The sequence below is a fragment of the Hydra vulgaris genome, chromosome 12 (assembly GCF_038396675.1).
Source record: "Hydra vulgaris chromosome 12, alternate assembly HydraT2T_AEP".
NCBI lineage: Eukaryota > Metazoa > Cnidaria > Hydrozoa > Anthoathecata > Hydridae > Hydra > Hydra vulgaris.
Genome location: NC_088931.1, coordinates 67,951,747 through 67,972,210, shown reverse-complemented (window position 1 = coordinate 67,972,210; position 20,464 = coordinate 67,951,747). Strand labels below are relative to the sequence as shown.

Below are 20,464 nucleotides of genomic sequence, written 5' to 3'. Positions count from 1 at the left end.
CTATTTTGGAAAGCTGTTGGCACTTTAGAAATCTCAGTTGGTTTAAAAGTAGTAGCAGTTACTTGTGATGGAGCATCATCGAATAGAAAATTTTTTAAAATGCATTTTAATCTGACTGAGAAAGAAGATAATAATGGTGATGTTGATGTGACTTACCGCACTGATAATTTATTTGCTGATGATGGCGATAAAAGGTTTATATAATTTATTTGTGATGTCCCTCATTTAATTAAAACAGTAAGGAACAGCCTTTCTCATTCTGGAGCTGGTAAAAGCAATCGTTACATGTGGAATCAGGGTCAACATGTTTTATGGTCTCATATAACTGATTTGTTTTATGAAGATTTAAAATGTCAATTGCATGCATGTCCAAAGCTAACCGTTGAGCACATCAAAATAACTCCATTTTCAGCTATGAATGTTCGTTTAGCTGCACAAGTTTTAAGTAATTCATGTAGTACTGCATTAGAAATCTATGCACCATCTGATACTGCTGGAACTGCACAGTTTTGCAAATATTTTAATGATTTTTTTGATTGCTTAAATGTTCGTAATACAAATGATTATATGTTAAAACGCAACTCATTTTTGAAACCATTTTCTGATACTAATGATGTTCGATTTACATGGCTAAAAGAAAATTTTTTTAAATACCTTTCTGATCGGCTTTTTTCTATTGAATCAAGACCCGGAAATTTTTCAAAAAGTGATAGAAGTAATATGTTTATTACTTGCCAAACCCATGATGGTATAAAGATCACAGTTAATTCTGTTATTGAACTTGTCAAATTTTTAATTAATAACAAATTAAGTTATGTATTAACTGAAAGGTTTTGTCAAGATCCTTTAGAAAATTACTTTGGACAACAACGGTCAATTGGTAGAAGAAAAGATAATCCTTCCTTGTTTGATTTTGGATTCAATGATAATACTATTCGAAATCAACATATATTTCACCCAATTGCAGGTAACTGTCTGAATGAATCAAACAAAATGTCAATGGAGGAGAGTATGACACGTATACCACGCAGAAAATGGACTTACTCTGAAAAATCTGTTGATAAAAAAAGTTAACTTTTTAAGTGATTTTATAAAAAAAAAACTCTTATGTCTCCTTGTACTGCTGAAAACAAATAAATGAATTTGCATAAAAACGGCTATTTTCATAGCCACAAATCTTTTTAAAAACATTAAATGGCATAAAATATTGATCAGTTAATTGAGAAATTCGTTGTTATAATAATAAATAGAAAATTTTATTTTGCAGACTTGTTTTTTTGTTTGTTTTACTTTTGTTACAATGTAAACAAGCACCAATGATGCTTTTTATAGAACCTTTAAGGATATTATTTAAATATTAGGATTTTTATAGAGCCTCTGATAACAATAAAATTGTATTTGGGACCTAGCGTGTAATCAGGGGTGATACTGGGTGATTTTCTTAAAGCTCATCTATTTTTCATAGGTTATATACCACTGGATATATAAAAAAATGTATTTTTCCCAAAAACTGTCATTAGGACACTATAATTTTAAAAAACATTTGATTACCTTATGTACCTAATGTATTAGATTATTAGTTCATCAAATTTGGTTTTTTCGGACCTCTAAAAATTGAAAAAAACTCCCTAAATTTGTTGTCCCTTCCTCTTATTGGGTGCATGGGGGAGCCTTTATATGTGTAGTGGTTAGATCGTTTGCATTAGAAGCAATAGATCAGTGGTTTAATGTCTGCTCTTAGCATATTTACATCATCTTTAAAGTAAGAAATCTTAACAAAAACCTTTATTTGACACCTATTTACTTGGGTGTATGGTGTCGTAATTTAAGCTTGACTTGATTAAGCTCAGAGCGTTGCTATATATATATATATATATATATATATATATATATATATATATATATATATATATATATATATATATATGTCAAATAGCTAATACAAGAGAGGACTAGAATTTTTTGTCATCTATACAATATTTTTTAATATAAATTCTAAATTTTTGGAATGTTTGTTTTCTGGTTTTGATATTTTTAGTATAATTTCATTTAAAGTTTTAAATTTCACGAGTTTGAGTATGGTAACATTGTATTATATATATATATATATATATATATATATATATATATATATATATATATATATATATATATATATATATATATATATATATATATATATATATATATATATATATATATATATATATATATATATATATATATATATATATATATACATATTTATATATATATATATATATATATATATATATATATATATAGAACCCTTAGATGTTGTCCGAATGTTTTTTTCCATATTTTGTTGACAAAAAGTAAAAATTAAAATGCAAGACCGGAATTTTTTTTTTATTAATGATAGACTGACTGCCCTATCCAAACCCTCAGTCGATGTAGCAGCTCTTCCTTGCCGGTCAGGGTCTTTGTCAGTCGATGTAGCAGAACTTCCTAGGCTCGTCAGGCAATTTGTAAGTTGATGTAGCAGCATTCCCTTGCGACTCAGGCAATTGTAAGTCGATGTAGCAGCACTCTCTTGCGAGTCAGGCTATAAGATAGTCGATGTAGCAACACTCCGCGCATGAATAACAGTAAAAAAAATAACTATAAAAACATTTTTTTTTTTTTAAATTAAAAATAAAAACACTTTATTAAAAAAAATAAAAATAAAAACATTGTTTATATTGTTAAAAACATTCAAAATGTTATAAAAACATTCAGAATGTTTTTAAAAACAAAACAGTTTTTTTTTTCTCACCATAACAAAAGTTACAAATAAAATCTAAGTTCTTAATTTAAAAAATCATTTTTATTATTTTTTCCAAATATGAACTAAATTTTATTTTGAAAAAAATATTTTTTTCATGATACGTAAGATAATGTTTGTTTATTTTCTTATGACTTTACAGTTGGTTTTTGGTTATTTTATTAACTGTTAATGAATTTTTTCTTATTTAATTTGTAAACTCTTTTTAATAATGTTTTTAAACAATAAAGAGTTTTTTTTTGTTATTTATCAGTTACCGATAACATAATTGTGATTTTAATAACGTTCGTTTAATTTATTTTCATAAATTAAACGAACGTTATTAAAACTTGACGTTAATGAATTAACAATAAACAAAATATCTTATTAATAAAATATTTACATAAAAATAAATAGTGCATTTTTTTAACTATTATGACTAAAAATAATTTTTATATTTAAAAGGAATTTATATATTTAATTCCTTAAGATAAAACTTAAAACTCTTAATTTTTTTTAACTAATTTTTAACAACAACAACAAAAATTTTTAAACAAACTGTTTCTTTAACAAAAAATCTATTAGTTTACAATTGCGGTTAAATGCTTTTACTTACGACTTTATTTCTTCTGAATAAACGTCACATTAATGACCATCAAAAGATAATTTAAATATTCTAAAAGATAAAAGTTTTTGCATAGCGCAAAACTGCTAAACGCATAAGCAAATCGCCTTTTTCGCAAGCAAAATGCGAGCTGCGTAACGCTTTTTAACAAGGCCTGCTATCTATCTATATGTGTGTGTGTATATATATATATATATATATATATATATATATATATATATATATATAATATATATTTTTATATATGTATATATATATATAATATATATATATATATATATATATATATATATATATATATATATATATATATACACATATAGTTAGATATATACGTATATATATATATACATATATATCTATCTATATGTGTATATATATATATATATATAATATATATGAGTAAAAATATATGAAATCATCCAAAAAAAATAATTTTCGACACCCTTATGTCTCAGAAGTTTTTTATTTTTACACCACTTGCAGTCTATATCAAAAAAATAATAACTGCGAAAATTTTAGTTACAAATACCAATGGGTTCCAGAGATATCGTCACTTGAAATAATGCTGACTCAGCATTTTAGTGATTTTCTGAAGCGACTACAAAGCAATTTTGACATACAGTATCTTCATAATGGCTAGGGGAAGTTTCCTAAAATTTGGTACTCTAATAGATTTTAACTTGAGTAATCCAAAAAAAGCACCCTCAAGACTCGATTATCTCAAGAAATGCCTCATTTGTCCAATTTTGTTCAAAATTATTGACTTGTAAATTAGTGATTTTTGGAGGTAAAATAAAGACTGTGGCCCAAAATCCCGAGTAAAAAGTTTAATTGTATATCATTATTTCATCTTAGGTCTACTGAAAAAAATTAGATTCATCAATTGTCTCTCTAATACGTGATCAAAATTTGCATTTAAAAATGGTGTCTTTTTAGAAAAATTTAAATTTTGTAACAAAAGCAATTAAAATATTTTGTAAAACATTTATTTGAATAAAACATCAAATAGTGTTATTTATTGACTAGTTTAGGACATTTATAGTCATGGGCTAAGGAAGACGCCCTCCCCTCCCACGGGAGGCCCTTACGCCGCCCCCCATCTCCCTAGATTTTTTTTTTTTTTTTTTTTACATAAAATGAATAAATAATAGTTGATTGTTGAAATACATTTTAAAAACATATTTTTTCAGTTTAAGTTTGAGAAACAGTTTATTTGCGTTACTTCAAATCGATAAATACTTACCTCTTATTTCAAAGATCTTTTTACGATTTTAAGTCATAAATTTTAAAACCAAAGATATTAAAACGTTTTTAAAACCTTTTGACAATCAATATCTTTATATAGTTTTAGACTAATATAGTCATTGACATAATAAGATGGGAGTGATTTGTGATTTATTTAAACCCCCACCCCTCCTTCTCAGCCTACAATTCAAGAATTTGAAAAAAATAAAAGACATTTTAAATGCAAAATAGGTAAATAAAATAAAAACAAAATTATTTTAAACATAATTAATTTTTTTTTGTAACCAACAGTTTATATTCTTCAAATCTAAATCAGATATGTTGTATGTATGACCTGATATTGTTCGCGGTGTAGAAATTAGGCATATAACTTCAGAATTGAGCACCCTACACTTATCAGTTCTCATTGGCCAAAAGAAGTTTTTACCTGGTCCATGTGGATGCATAAATCTGACTTTTATATCAAGCTCACTTACATCGTCAGCAATCCCTACCCACCAAAATCCATCATAAAAACATGCAATATAATCCATTTTTTTAATATTTAATGAAATATCTACATAATGTTTGCTTTTTGGAATGATATCAAATATTTCAGTGCATGCATCAGTACTTATTTTTTTATAACTTACAGTGTTTGGAGCAATTGGAATAAAATGATGATACATCCTTGTACCAGGAACTGTTCTTCCACCTAAATATCTTTTTTCTAATTGTGCTCGTGTTTGATCAATTTCTTCTTTTGAAAATAACTTAAAATAAATTCCATTTATCTTGGCTTTACAAAAGGAGTACATTAAATTAACATCTAAAATCTGCCCAGTAGTTATTTGTTTTAGACTTTCTTGACATACTACTCTTTTAACAGTCCCACCAATACCATCACAGGGGGATTTACCATGACTGGTAGCAAAAAATACCCATTCAGCATTTAAATCAAAGTCTTTACTGTGATGACAAAGATTGATAAAATTTTTAAAATTTTTAAATTGTGCTGCACAACCATCGGAAAAGTATTTCACACTTGATACATCAGGTAGATTTTCTTTGATATATCTAGTTATATCTTCCTGAGTCTTGTAAATAAATCCTGTGTCATGATCAACATCTTCTGAAAGGTAACAAAAAGATTTATGTTTGAGAAGTTTGTTCTCTATAAAATAAAGTACAATTGTATAAAGTGAGCATTGACTTTTGCTCCAGTGATAACTTTGAACCTCATCCTGAACAACTTATTGATAGTTTTCAGCAAAATCTCCTAAAACGAAGCATTCGTTTTGGTTAAGATTTTCTTTACAGTTTTTTAAGTATCTACTTTGTGTTTTTGCAATATATGAATGAGTGGTAAGGTTGTCAATGCTGTCACATAATAAATCATTAAATTCATCTAGTGGCAATGACTGTGAAAGTAGTGTTGTACGATCGGTACTCTGCCATTGCTTAAATACTACATCTTGTTCATGCTCATGGTCCATAAACTCCTGCACTAAAAAACTTTTTAACACTTCAATACCAGGGCATTGGTTACATCGATGCAACATACATTCTGCATTTTCAAGAGAGCAAACAATGAATGCCATGAAATCTTTATAACTTTTATTCCACCTAATGGCATCAATGAGAAATTTTGTATTTTGGTGATGTATGCAAACACATACATTGTGGGTACCTGACGCATTAGTTGTAATACACCATTTAGGTTTAAGAGTACAAAATTTTGACAAACTGACTTTGACGTTAGGGTAGTCTTTTTTAAATGCAACATGTAATTCATTAAGATTGAGTAGCAATAATCTTTTTTGAACATGTTGGTTTTTCTTAATACTTACATAATCTTTTTTTCCTGGCATCATTCTTGAAAATTCATCACTTTGATAAAAGTTAATCACTAAATTAACTGTTTCTGGTGAAAGTGGGTTTCCAGTTTTTTTTCCGGGTAATGATAGAATTCCATTCTCATTTTTAACTTTTCTTGCTGTTCGAACAAGATACTCAGACACTTCAAAGTAGCTTGATATCTTTTTACGTGTCCATGATTTTGGTGCGAGTGTTAACATTTGCACCTTATGGCAATAAGAGTCAGTCTCTGAAATTTTATTTTTTATTTCATACATTAAAATGTCTAGATCATGGTCATTGTTAATGTTGTTGTTTAAAATGGGGCTTTTTATTTCTGTTGTTAAAAAAGTTTCTTTAATATTATATGCTAATGAGACCATTTTTGCAACTCTGTCAATAGTGTTCTCAAACTTTTGTTTTGCTACAGGCAATTTGCTGTGTTTTGAAAGACTTTTTAGTTTGACTGGTGAAATTCCAAGCAATTCTATAGTGGTATCTAACTTAATTTTTTTCTCACTTTTGGATTCCCATTCCTCCTGTGAATTTAAATCTTCATCAGTTTCTATTGCTTTTTTGTAACATTTACTGCATAATTTCCAACCTGGGGTTACATAAACATTATTTTTTTGCAAATAGTTTGCCATGTCTATGGAAATCTTTATATTACCTAAAAAACAAATTTAGTTTTACGTGGTTAAAATAACTGAAATTATCAAACATTTTATAAATAATAAATTGTTTTCTTTTAATTTCCATATCAATTCTGTTGTAAATAAGGTAAGATTACCTTTTATAGCAATTTTTTTACTTTCCTTGTGTGTTCCAAAAGGATTGCAACACTTTGTAATTTTTCTCTCAAAATATTTTCCATAGAATTGCTCATGATAACAACATATAATTCTTATTGAACTATATTTTTCCTTTAAATTTGCTCGCCATATTATTTCTTCTTGTTTTTCACAAGGAAGATCTTTAAATTGAACAAAACCTTGTTTTCTTGAAAATCCAGTTTTGTGGCAATGAATTTTAGGACTTTTTTTAATGTCACATTTCTCCATATTAATTATTTTTATTATATTACCTAACAAAATAATATAAAAACTATAAAATTAAAAGTAATTCTTTAAGAAAATACAAACAAGTAAATACCTTTAAAAAGAACAAAACAAAACTTATGTTTGTTTTTTATATAAAAGGAGGTTTTAAGTCACCAATTTGAAATAATAAAATTTTTTTTTTTTTCAAAATTAAAATTAAATTGTATGTTTTTGCATTATTTATTCATTTTATGCAAAAAAAAAAAAAAAAAAAAAAAAATCTAGGTAGATTAAGGTAGGGGCGTAGGGGCCTCCCGTGGGAGGGGAGGGTATCTCCCTTGGCCCATGACTATAAATGTCCTAAACTAGTCAATAAATGACACTATTGGATGTTTTATTCAAATAAATGTTTTACAAAATATTTTAATTGCTTTTGTTACAAAATTTAAATTTTTCTAAAAAGACACCATTTTTAAATGCAAATTTTGATCACGTATTAGAGAGACAATTGATGAATCTAATTTTTTTCAGTAGACCTAAGATGAAATAATGATATACAATTAAACTTTTTACTCGGGATTTTGGGCCACAGTCTTTATTTTACCTCCAAAAATCACTAATTTACAAGTCAATAATTTTGAACAAAATTGGACAAATGAGGCATTTCTTGAGATAATCGAGTCTTGAGGGTGCTTTTTTTGGATTACTCAAGTTAAAATCTATTAGAGTACCAAATTTTAGGAAACTTCCCCTAGCCATTATGAAGATACTGTATGTCAAAATTGCTTTGTAGTCGCTTCAGAAAATCACTAAAATGCTGAGTCAGCATTATTTCAAGTGACGATATCTCTGGAACCCATTGGTATTTGTAACTAAAATTTTCGCAGTTATTATTTTTTTGATATGGACTGCAAGTGGTGTAAAAATAAACAAATTCTGAGACGTAAGGGTGTCATGGTCTCGATGATTTCATATATTTTTACCCATATATATATATATATATATATATATATATATATATATATATATATATATATATATATATATATATATATATATATATATATATATATATATATATATATATATATGTATAATTTATATATATATATATATATATATTTATTTATATATCTATATCTATCTATACATATATATATATAGAACTATAGTTTGTTGCATTTTGGAGTATGGAAGGAAAAAAATGATTCTTATACCAACAAATACGTCACTTTTAATTACTTTTGACTTTCATCCAACATTTGCATGTTGTCAGAAAGTCAAAACCATTAATTTAATTACAAATTAATTGTTTTTTAAAAAAACCGCAAAAAGGCAAATTTAATTGACCAGAATGTTTTTAAAAACATTGTGAATTTTTTTAAAACATTCTAAATGTTTTTAACAATATAAACAATGTTTTTATTTTTATTTTTTTTAATAAAATGTTTTATTTTTTTATTTTATTTTAATTTTTATTTTTTTTACTGTAAATCATGCGCGGAGTGTTGCTACATCGACTATCTTATAGCCTGACTCACAACAGAGTGCTGCTACATCTACTATCTTTTAGCCTGACTCGCAAGGGAGAGCCGCTACATCGACTGAGGGTTGGGGTAGGCAGTCTATCAATTAATAAAAAAAAAATTTCTGGTTTTGCATTATAATTTTTACTTTTTGTAAACTAAATACATATATATGTAGTATGTATGTATTTATATATATATAGTATATATTTTGTCAACTAAATATATATATATATATATATATATATATATATATATATATATATATATATATATATATATATACATATATATATATATAGTATATATTTTGTCAACTAAATATATATATATTTATATATATATATATATATATATATATATATATATATATATATATATATATATATATATGTATATATAGTTGCATTTGGGAGTATGGAAGGAAAAAAATGATTCTTAAAATATGTTTTCATTTTAATTTTTTTTACTGTAAATCATGTGCGGAGTGTTGCTACATCAACATCTTATAGCCTGACTCGCAACAAGGTGCTGCTACATCGACTAACAAATAGCCTGACTCGCAACGGAGTGCTGCTACATCGACTAAGGGTTTGGTTTGGGCAGGCAGTCTATCAATTAATAAAAAATTCCGATCTTGCATTATAATTTTTACTTTTTGTAAACTAAATACATATATATATATATGTAGTATGTATGTATTTATATATATATAGTATATATTTTGTCAACTAAATATATATATATATATATATATATATGTATATATATATATATATATATATATATATATATATATATACATATATATATATATATATATATATATAGTATATATTTTGTCAACTAAATATATATATATTTATATATCGACTAAGGGTTTGGTTTGGGCAGGCAGTCTATCAATTAATAAAAAATTCCGATCTTGCATTATAATTTTTACTTTTTGTAAACTAAATACATATATATATATGTAGTATGTATGTATTTATATATATATAGTATATATTTTGTCAACTAAATATATATATATATATATATATATATATATAATATATATATATATATATATATATATATATATATGTATGTATATATAGTTGCATTTGGGAGTATGGAAGGAAAAAAATGATTCTTAAAATATGTTTTCATTTTAATTTTTTTTACTGTAAATCATGTGCGGAGTGTTGCTACATCAACATCTTATAGCCTGACTCGCAACAAGGTGCTGCTACATCGACTAACAAATAGCCTGACTCGCAACGGAGTGCTGCTACATCGACTAAGGGTTTGGTTTGGGCAGGCAGTCTATCAATTAATAAAAAATTCCGATCTTGTATTATAATTTTTACTTTTTGTCGACTAAATACATATATATATAGTATATATGTATTTATATATATAGTAAATATTTTGTCAAATATATATATATATATATATATATATATATATATATATATATATATATATATATATATATATAGTTGCATTTGGGAGTACGGAAGGAAAAAAATGATTCTTATGCCAACAAGTATGTCACTTTTAATTACTTTTGACTTTCGTCCAACATTTGCGTGTTGTCAAAATGTTAAAACCATTAAATTAATTGCAATCTAATCGTTTTTAAAAAAAAACGCAAAAATGCAAATTTAATTGACCAGAATGTTTTTAAAAACATTTTGAATGTTTTTAAAACATTCTGAAAGTTTTTAATAATATAAACAATGTTTTTATTCTTTATTTTTTTTTAATAAAATGTTTTTATTTAAATTTTTTTTATTGTAAATCATACACAGAGTGTTGCTACATCGACTATGTTATAGCCTGACTCGTAACAAAGCTTCATCGACTGACAAATAGCCTGACTCGCAACGGAGTGTTGCTACATCAACTATCTTATAGCCTGACTCGCAAGGGAGTGCTGCTACATCAACTGAGACAGGCAGTCTATCAAGTAACAAAAAAAAAATTCCAGTCTTGCATTTTAATTTTTACTTTTTGTCAACAAAACTTTCTGACAAACAGTTAGGAGTTATATATATATATATATATATATATATATATATATATATATATATATATATATATATATATATATATATATATATATATATATATATATATATATATGTACATATGTATATATATATATATGTATATATATAAATTATGTTAGTGTATTTTACAAACAAAGTGCTCAATGTTCTTAAAGAACAGAGCAAAATTAAATTTGTAAAAACACTAATCTAATTTTCCTTTCTTCTACACAGTGTTTCTTCATCAGTAGGTTTATCAGAAAGCATATGTATATATATATATTTTTTTCAACATCTTTGTTTCCAACAAGGCTGCAAGCAACCACTATTAGAGTTAGAAGTTACTGGAAGAGAAAATATAAAGTTTATAGAGCAAGATAATGATTGACAGATGATTTAAAAGATTGGAAGTTATATGAATCGGGAAAGCAAGATTAAGGAAGTGAATTCCAAACAACTGATATTTAAGGAAAAAAAGTAGATGAATAGGAATTTTTGGAGCACTTAAGAAAAGTCATACTAAAATTATGAGACTTTATTAAAAGAGGAGTAACAGGAGAATGAGTTTTGGTAGATAGCACAAAAGACTCCAGTGATTTAGATCAGTGCCTATTATAGTATTAATAGAAAAGAGAAAGAGAAGCAAATTTATGACAATGAAATAATGTTTGGAACTTGGCTGCAAGAGCAGCTCCAAATATGTTTGCAATGTGTTTTCGCACCTTGTCTTTAAGAGAAAGGGCATTATTGGAAGATCTGCCCCAGATATGGTAACAGTCTTTCATACAAGGACAGATTTAAGATTTATAGATTTAAAGAATAAAATCCGGAGTTAGAAAGTGTTGAGCACAATAAAGAGATGCAGCCTTAGCAGATGTTAATTTTGCAATGGATTTGGTATATGGTTTCCAAGAAAGATTGCAAGTAAGAGTTAATCCAAGAAGATGAAGGGTAGATAACTTATCAAGTATGTTACCGTTCACAAATAAAGGCAGATCTAAATTATTACTGGATATGAAGAAGAATGTTGTCCATTAAGGACAACTTGTACTACGATTTTATCAATTTGTTGTTTTCATGTTTGGGGCAGGGGAGGCTAAAATTTTAGGGGCTTTTTTGTTTCCAGGCTCCAATCATCGCAATATTTTGTGAAGCAATCTTATTTTTTATGTATATATATTATATATCGATATATATATATATACATATTTATATATATATATATATATATATATATATATATATATATATATATAAATATATATAAATATATATAAATATATATATATATATATATATATATATATATATATATATATATATATATATATATATATATAAATATATATATATATATATATATACATATACATATACATATACACTTGCATGTTCCTCTTTAAGTTTTTACCATATAATGTCAGTTTTAGGTTTTTTTAAAAAAAAATTAATTTTAAAATATATTTGCCGAAATAATTTAAAATTTATTTACCGGAAAAACTTTTTATTTTCTTTTATTTTTCTATTATTTGGTAGACTGCTTACCCCAACTAAACCCTCAGTCAATGTAGCAGCACTCTGTTGCTAGTCAGACTATAAGATAGTTGATGTGGCATTACTCCGCGTATGTTTTACAATAAAAAAACAAAATTTAAAACATTCAGAATATTTTATTTTAAAAAAATAAAATAAAAACCTTCAGAATGTTTTAAAAAACATTGTGGTCTTTTAATTTGCGTTTTTCTGGTGTTTAAAGAAAACATTAAATTTAATTAGTTTCCTTAATTAAATTAATGCGATTTTTTATAATCTTACCTTAGTTTTGTCAGTCTAATAACCTTAGACAAGTGAAGAACTGTTTTTTACCACAAACTGTATATCTAAGCCATAAGCTGTATATTGTGCAACTCATCAACTTTACCATAAGCTGTATATTGTGCAACTCATGATAAAGGATTCTTGTCGGATCTTACAGATCCTACAAGAATCCTATATGATGAGTTGCACATGTCCCCACAGGACTTACAAGAATCTTTCTGAAGGATCTTGTAGGATTTTGAGGAATACTTATAGGATAAGGTAAGATCTACAAATAAAATTTTAAAAGATCTTGCAGGACTAACATATGATTCTGATAGAATGCTGTATGCAAACTTTGATTCATAGAAGAACCATAATATTTAGTATTATAAAAATTAATATCATAAATCTAATAACCAAACTAATAATATAAGGAATTATTTCTTTATATTGAATGGAAGGAAAATGTTATTTTGTCTTTTTAATTAATGATAATAGGTAAATTAAAGTTTGAATTAACATTTCTTATTAAAATAAAATTTCCTTTTGTATAAAAATAAATATGTCACATATTAAAAACTAAATAAATAGTATAGCAGATATTATTTATTTTAGTCTTTTGAAAGACAAATATAGATATATATACCAGAGAATAGACACATAGATACCTGACATAAAGATATATATATTTATATATATATATATATATATATATATATATATATATATATATATATATATATATGCATATATATATATATATATATATATATATATATATATATATATATATATATATATATATATATATATATATATATATAAAACAGACACAGAATACAATATAAAACTGTATACAACATGTAATGAACAATCAGATAACACTGAAGATGCACCTAAATGTGATAGTTTGTAGAAAATAATATACCATTTTGTTTACAGAAAAGTTGCATCATAACAGTATAATAATTAATAGTCACAAAATCACAATTGCATGGCTGATGTCTTTTGTTTTTTATTGTCAATTGTCTCTCTACTTTATAGATTGCTTAAATTGTGTTTATAGTTTGTATAGATTGTGTAGATTGTGGTGGGGGGTGGGGGTGGGGGTGGGGTTACACCCCCTAGGATATCATTCTTTCAGTCCTTGGATATCCAAGGGGTGAACGTATAATATCCTAGGGGCTGTACCCTCCCACCCACTCCAGCCTGTACCAACAGCCTATAAAAAATAGGTGAGCCTTAAAGCTACTGCCCTATAACACTACCTACATAAGCATGCCCTAATAAAAAATTAACTCTCAGCAATTCCATGGGCCTCAAAGATATGACTTGTCATATAATTGTGTCCAAATTTGCATTTGGCGTAATCAATTGCAAATGAATTTGCGTTGAACCTGTTTAAAGTGTCTAAACATCTTTGCCTATCTACATCAACAAATGCATACTATAAGTATTGAAAAATAATTATAAAACCATTTTGCTGAAATTGCCAAAAAGACAACAAAATTTAATTTCAGGCAAAAAGATTGGCACTACAGTTGATCTACTTACATCACTCTCAGTTGCTTGATTGGGTGAGCCTTCGTTATTGAGCAGATTTACAGTTTCTCGCTGTAGCTGTTAAATTGACCATAAAAGACATTTAGTCTCTTTTCTGATTCTAATGAGCTCACCTATACAATATAATTTACAATTAAAAAAAAAACATAAAAACTACCAGCATGATCATCACAATTATTCATAAATTGAAATCATAAAAATTACATACTATTAGATTCCTGCAACACCTTTGTTTGGTTATTGATAGCTGCAACTGAAACCAATGCAGGAAAATGTATGTAAAGACTTTTGAAATAAATAGACAACAAGAACAACGAAGATGAAATTGATCAAGTGTAAGAATATATACAGTAAAATCTCTCTAATTCGAATTTTATGGGGAAAAATAAAAGTTCGAATTAGAGAGATTTTCGAATTATAGAAAGTTGATTTTTCTTAAACGCATTTCATGGTGACTTTGCATTTAATCGAATTATGGAGGTTTTCGAATTAAGGAGATTCGAATTAGAGAGATTGTACTGTATTACCTATAAAGCTAGGGCATAAATCATTCATCATGATCATAATTATGATCATTATTATCTTTATGATTTCGATCATGATCAAGATTGTCATGATCATCATTATGACCATCATCATGATTATGATTATGATGATAATCATGATCATTGATGATCAAAATGATCATTTTTTTGATCATCATGATGAACTTTATTGTCATCATCATGGTCATTGCCATATTCATGCTCATCATCATCATCATCATCATCATCATCACCATCATCATCATCATCATCATCATCATCATCATCATCATCATCATCATCATCATCATCATCATCATCATCATCATCGTGATCTTCATAATTATCATTATGATATTCATCATCATCATCATCATCATGGTTTTCATCATGATCATGATTATGATCAATATCATGATCATGATCATCATCACCATTATCATCATAATGACAATCATAATAATAATCATCATGATCATGAATATGATGAATTCAAGCCATTACTCCCATATAACTCAAAGTTTATTAGTAACCCTTAGTAAGAAAATTTGTCAATTACTTTGGCAGTTTTAAGAAAAAAGACATTAAGAGAAAGCTTATGTGATGCTGTTTAGGTCTAGAAATCCATAGGTTTTAAACAAGTTTATAATACAAGATTTTTTTGACATTTGATGAGTTAGATTCTAAGTGATGGTTATTTTAGTTTGTTATTATTATAGTATATTGTTACAGTTATAGTTAAGTTTATTATAAGTATTATATGTTATAAGTCATATATTAAGTCATATAAATATTATATGTCATTATAAGTGCTCTATATTATTATTGTTATAATAAAAGTTGTTTTTATACAGTTAAACATGCATTTTCTCCCAGCCATATCTTTGGTACTATTCTCAATTCTAATAAAATTTGAATGTATTATTGCATAGGCAATATTTCTGATACTTAAGGGTTTCCTGCTTAGTTTTCAGAAATTTCAGGTAGGAAAAATTTTTTTTTAATTTAAACAATAGTCTATCATATTTATATCTTTAGATTGTACTAATCGAACACCACTTGGAATGAGAAATGGATTCATAAAAGCTAATCAACTTACTGCTTCATCAATATGGAGTAATCTGAAAACATACAACCCTAATCTGGCGAGGCTAAATAATAAAGAGTGTTGGTGTCCAAATGAATACGGATTGTCATCATGGTATCAGGTAAAACTTAAAGTTAATTATAAATTTTTCAATTAGGTTTTTGACCTTCTTGTACTATGGCTGACATGCAAACAGCTGTTGCTGAAAGATTCTATTGTGCATGATGGAGACGGAGGCGGCAAAGCAAAGGCTAATGTTTTTGACATATCTAAAGCTTTCGAAAAGATTTTGAAATCAAAAAATCAGTGCATTTATTGGGAACTCGAGGGAGAATTGAATTATTTTGTTAATCTCAAAAGTTGATTTTATTAATTTTATTAGTGCTGTCAATCTTTTTTCAAAATTATTTTTTATATTTAAAAGGTTACATGTAGTTTAGTGATACCCTCTTTGTAAAACCTTTCAAAAAAAATAAAAAAAAACAACTAGAAGCTGTATCTCCAATTTAAAACATCTGTGTGACTATGAAAACTGGTTTGGAAACCATATATCAAATCCATTGCAAAATTAGCATCTGCTATGGTTGCATCTGTTGCTACTTTAAGCATGATGCAACCATAGTGGTTGCATCATGCTTACCACTTTCATACTGCAGATTTTATTCTTTATCTCTAAAAGTCTCAAGTCCGTCCTGTATGCAATACTGTTGCCATATGAGTCAGTGTTTTTTAAAAGGGCTGATTCGCTCAAAACTCGTTTCTGAGAAAACTAAAAAAAACTCTTTTTATCTTTTAAAATTAGTTATATAGAAATTGTGTAATACATTTTCAAAATATGTATGCAAGAGTAATATCTTAAGTAATCTACAATTTGATAGTTATTATAACATTTTGTTTGTTAATAATTAACATATCGAATTTAAAAAAATTAGCTTTTTAAAAAAAATCAAGTATTTCAGGTAGGAAAAATAATTAAAACTCCTTAAGAACTACAACTATGTACTTTAAAACAATGTTTTAATGTGTCAGTAATAAATATAATTCATACTTTAAAACAATGTTTTAATATGTCAGTAATAAATATAATACATATGTATGAATTAATATCATTTTATTCTTGATTTTCCTCAAAGTCCCTGTCAGGGAGATTATCACTTTCATTAGTTGGCCAGGAGTACCGCTCGTTATAAAATTTGTTGAATTCATCAGGAATGAATTCTTTTAATTTTTTACTGTCTTCCACCTTCATTTTTTTCAGTGTAACTTTGCCACTTAGATAAGCTAAACTATCCACCTGTGGTCGAGTACCTGTATGTTTGGACATAAAAAAATTATGACAGACCAAATCATGAATATTGGTGAATGACTTAATGTTGCCTTTTTTATCATTCTTATGTGCAAAACGAAACAGGTTATTAATAGAAAAGTGAATATTCTTTTCTTTTGGGTTATTTTTACCCTTGGTTTTCTGAAGAAATTTTTGAAGAAATGCAAGATTCCTATCGCAAGCGAGGAAACTGTATAGGGTTTGATTTTTATTTTGTCCACTACAGTTGTCACAAAACAAACATAATATATTATACTTTGGTGGAACTGAGATCAAAAAATCATTTAAAAAAGTCATAACCTCATTAGGCCCTTTTCTTCCTTGACTTTCATGATACATGTATACATGATTTTTTTCTTCTTTAATGTTATGAATAAAAAAAACATTGAATGATAGATGTCTCATGTAGTTAAGTTTTTGAACAGGTATGCTTATCGTCTTTATTTTGTCAAATTACAATAATAGAACATGCTCCTCTTTTGAGCCATCTTCTGATGTTTCATGTTTTTACTCCTGCAGTTTTTTAATCAGCCTGTGCTGCTCTTTTAGCTACATTATTGAGATTTGGTGATTTCAATTTAAGATTTGATTCTTTGCACTTGCAACAAGTGTCCGCTTGTGGGCGCCAAATCCAAAAGTTAAAATTTATTTTAAAATGGTTCCAGTAAAAAGACTTGCTCACTTTTAAATCAGAAATTTATCACATTGTCTTTATATTTAAACTTACATTGAGGAAATATACTTTTTGGCCTGAATAATGTGATTCCATGAGTGGAAATGATCTTATGTGATTACTAACAATGTCATAAACATTCTGAGAAAGATAATTAGTAATACCTTTTCCTCTTTTATCTTTAGGGGTTATTCCAATAACCTTAAGGTTTCTTATTTTCCGTAATCGTTTTCACTAATACTTAGGACAGATAAAAATGCACTGCAACTTATCTCTATGCATACATTGCCTAGAACCACATGATAGGAAAAGCTATTTGGCTGCTTTGGTTTTTTAAGATCCTTTTGATGTGGCACCTTTTTTTTAACTCTAGTGACATCTGTTAATCCTTGAATATAAAAATCTTGTTTGTCTTTGCTTTTTATATCATAACATTTGGAAAAAATCCGTACAGTAGCCTCTCCAAAGTTGTCTAAACACTTTTTATTGCACCTTTAAAAAGAAATCAGAAAAATTAATGTACAATTAATACAAGCTAGAAAACATTTTTTAATAAAATACACAGCATTTCTATAATCTTAAACACAGAGCAACATTGCTGCAAAGGTTTTAGTGAAATAGACCAAATCATTTTAAGAGTTTTTGACTTTTTAGTGCCTATGTTATACTCTCAAGAACTATATAGGCCTAGGCTTACTATAACAAGATTTATCTATTCAGTGTTTGTTATCTATCTGTATAACAAGATTATCTGTTCAGTGATGTTATCTATCTGGATAAAAAATCATAATTTTTTTAAAAAGGGCGTATTTGAAACAAATTCACCTTTTTAATAAAAATCAAAAACTTTCAGGTGGCTTCATTTGCATAAGAAGATAAAATTTAAACACATTTTTAACATAAACTGATGAAGCTATCATAGAAGAATACAAAACACACAAAAAGCGAATTTCAAAAAAAATGTCAAATCAGCCTTCTTAAAAAACACTGATTCATATCTGGAATATATCTTCAAACTATGCTTTCTTTTTTAGACAAGATGCAAAATCATATTGTAAACATAGTTGGACCTACTCGTGCAACCAATTTTCAACCATTATCACATTGTGGTAATGTTGCTTCTCTTTTTTCTAAATATACTATAAAAGGCGCTGCTCTAAAGAGCTAGTGTCTCTTGACACTAGCTCTATATAGCAGCAAAGAATGAATTTTAGTGCCATCTACAAAAATTCATTCTTTTATTGTGATTGTTCCTAAGTACTCCAAAAGTTCTTAATTGTCTAGTCTTTTTCCTCGAACATCAGTTCTTTGGAATTCGTTCCCTTCATCTTGTTTTCCTGATTTATATAATTAGTAATCTTTTAAGTTGTCTGTTATCTTGCATTATAAACTTCATCTTTTGTCTTCCAGTAACTTCCAACTCTAATGGTGATTGTTTGCAATCATTTGATATATTAAGACCTTTTCTGGGTAATATTTCTTCTTATATTTTAACTTTTATAACTTATGTTTTAAAGCCTATTTTGTTAAATATGTAAAAATAAATATATTTACAATCAATTTATTTATGAAAAAATATAAATATATTTAAATAAGTTACAAAGTAAAGTGTGATATCGATTAAACGGACTGAGAAGGTAAAGTTTAGTAAAAATATTATTTATTGAAATACATTTTAAGCAATAGTCACTTATATGCCAAACATTAAGTAATTATAAACTATAAATTAAAAATTGTAAAAGTTAAACATAAAATAATAAAAAGAAACAAAATGAAAAAGAAATATTATTTTAACTATATCATTCACTATTATTAGACTTATATAGCATACTGTTATTATAATTACTTGTTTTGTTTAAACTTGTTTTTTTATGCTTAGGTTCAATTTGAAAAAGTAACAACTGTTAATGGTATTGCACTTCAAGGTGATGGAAACACTCCGAAGAACTACATAAAAAAGTTTTCTTTAAATTATTCTCTCACAGAAAATGGCGACTTTGTTGATGGCCAGGTTTTGATACATTTTTGATTTAAAAAATTTTGTTCATATAATTAATATAAATTTATAAAATATTTCATTTTAAAAATACTTTGTTTTTGTAAAAAATTCCCTTTTTCTCAAACATTTTTAAAAGGAGATCAACACAAAAATAAAGTTTAGTTTTAATTATAATGCTAATGAAAGATATATTTCTATATGAAGCTAAAATGTATATTTTTATAGTCTTCTAAAATTTTAATAATTAAAAATGTAAAATTTACTAAATTATATTAAATGATTTCTTACTTTCATCAGTCTTTCATGGGTGCTTTACAATAAAACAATGGCAGCGGATTAAAAGTACAATTATCTAAGCAAAACCATACAGTTTGTAAAATAACACATTTAATAGTCCAATAAATACAAATTAAAAG

General features: G+C 26.6%; 1 protein-coding gene across 2 annotated transcripts in view; it reads left to right on the top strand.

The window, feature by feature from the left end:
* LOC136088947 (receptor-type tyrosine-protein phosphatase alpha-like) overlaps nt 1-20,464 on the top strand; it is a 165,485-nt gene that overhangs the window by 9,081 nt on the left and 135,940 nt on the right. For both annotated transcript variants that reach the window (XM_065814232.1, XM_065814231.1), the window contains exons 3-4: nt 16,001-16,170; nt 19,929-20,060. In XM_065814232.1, the coding sequence (XP_065670304.1) occupies nt 16,001-16,170; nt 19,929-20,060 (302 nt within the window). The remainder of the gene's footprint in view (nt 1-16,000; nt 16,171-19,928; nt 20,061-20,464) is intronic.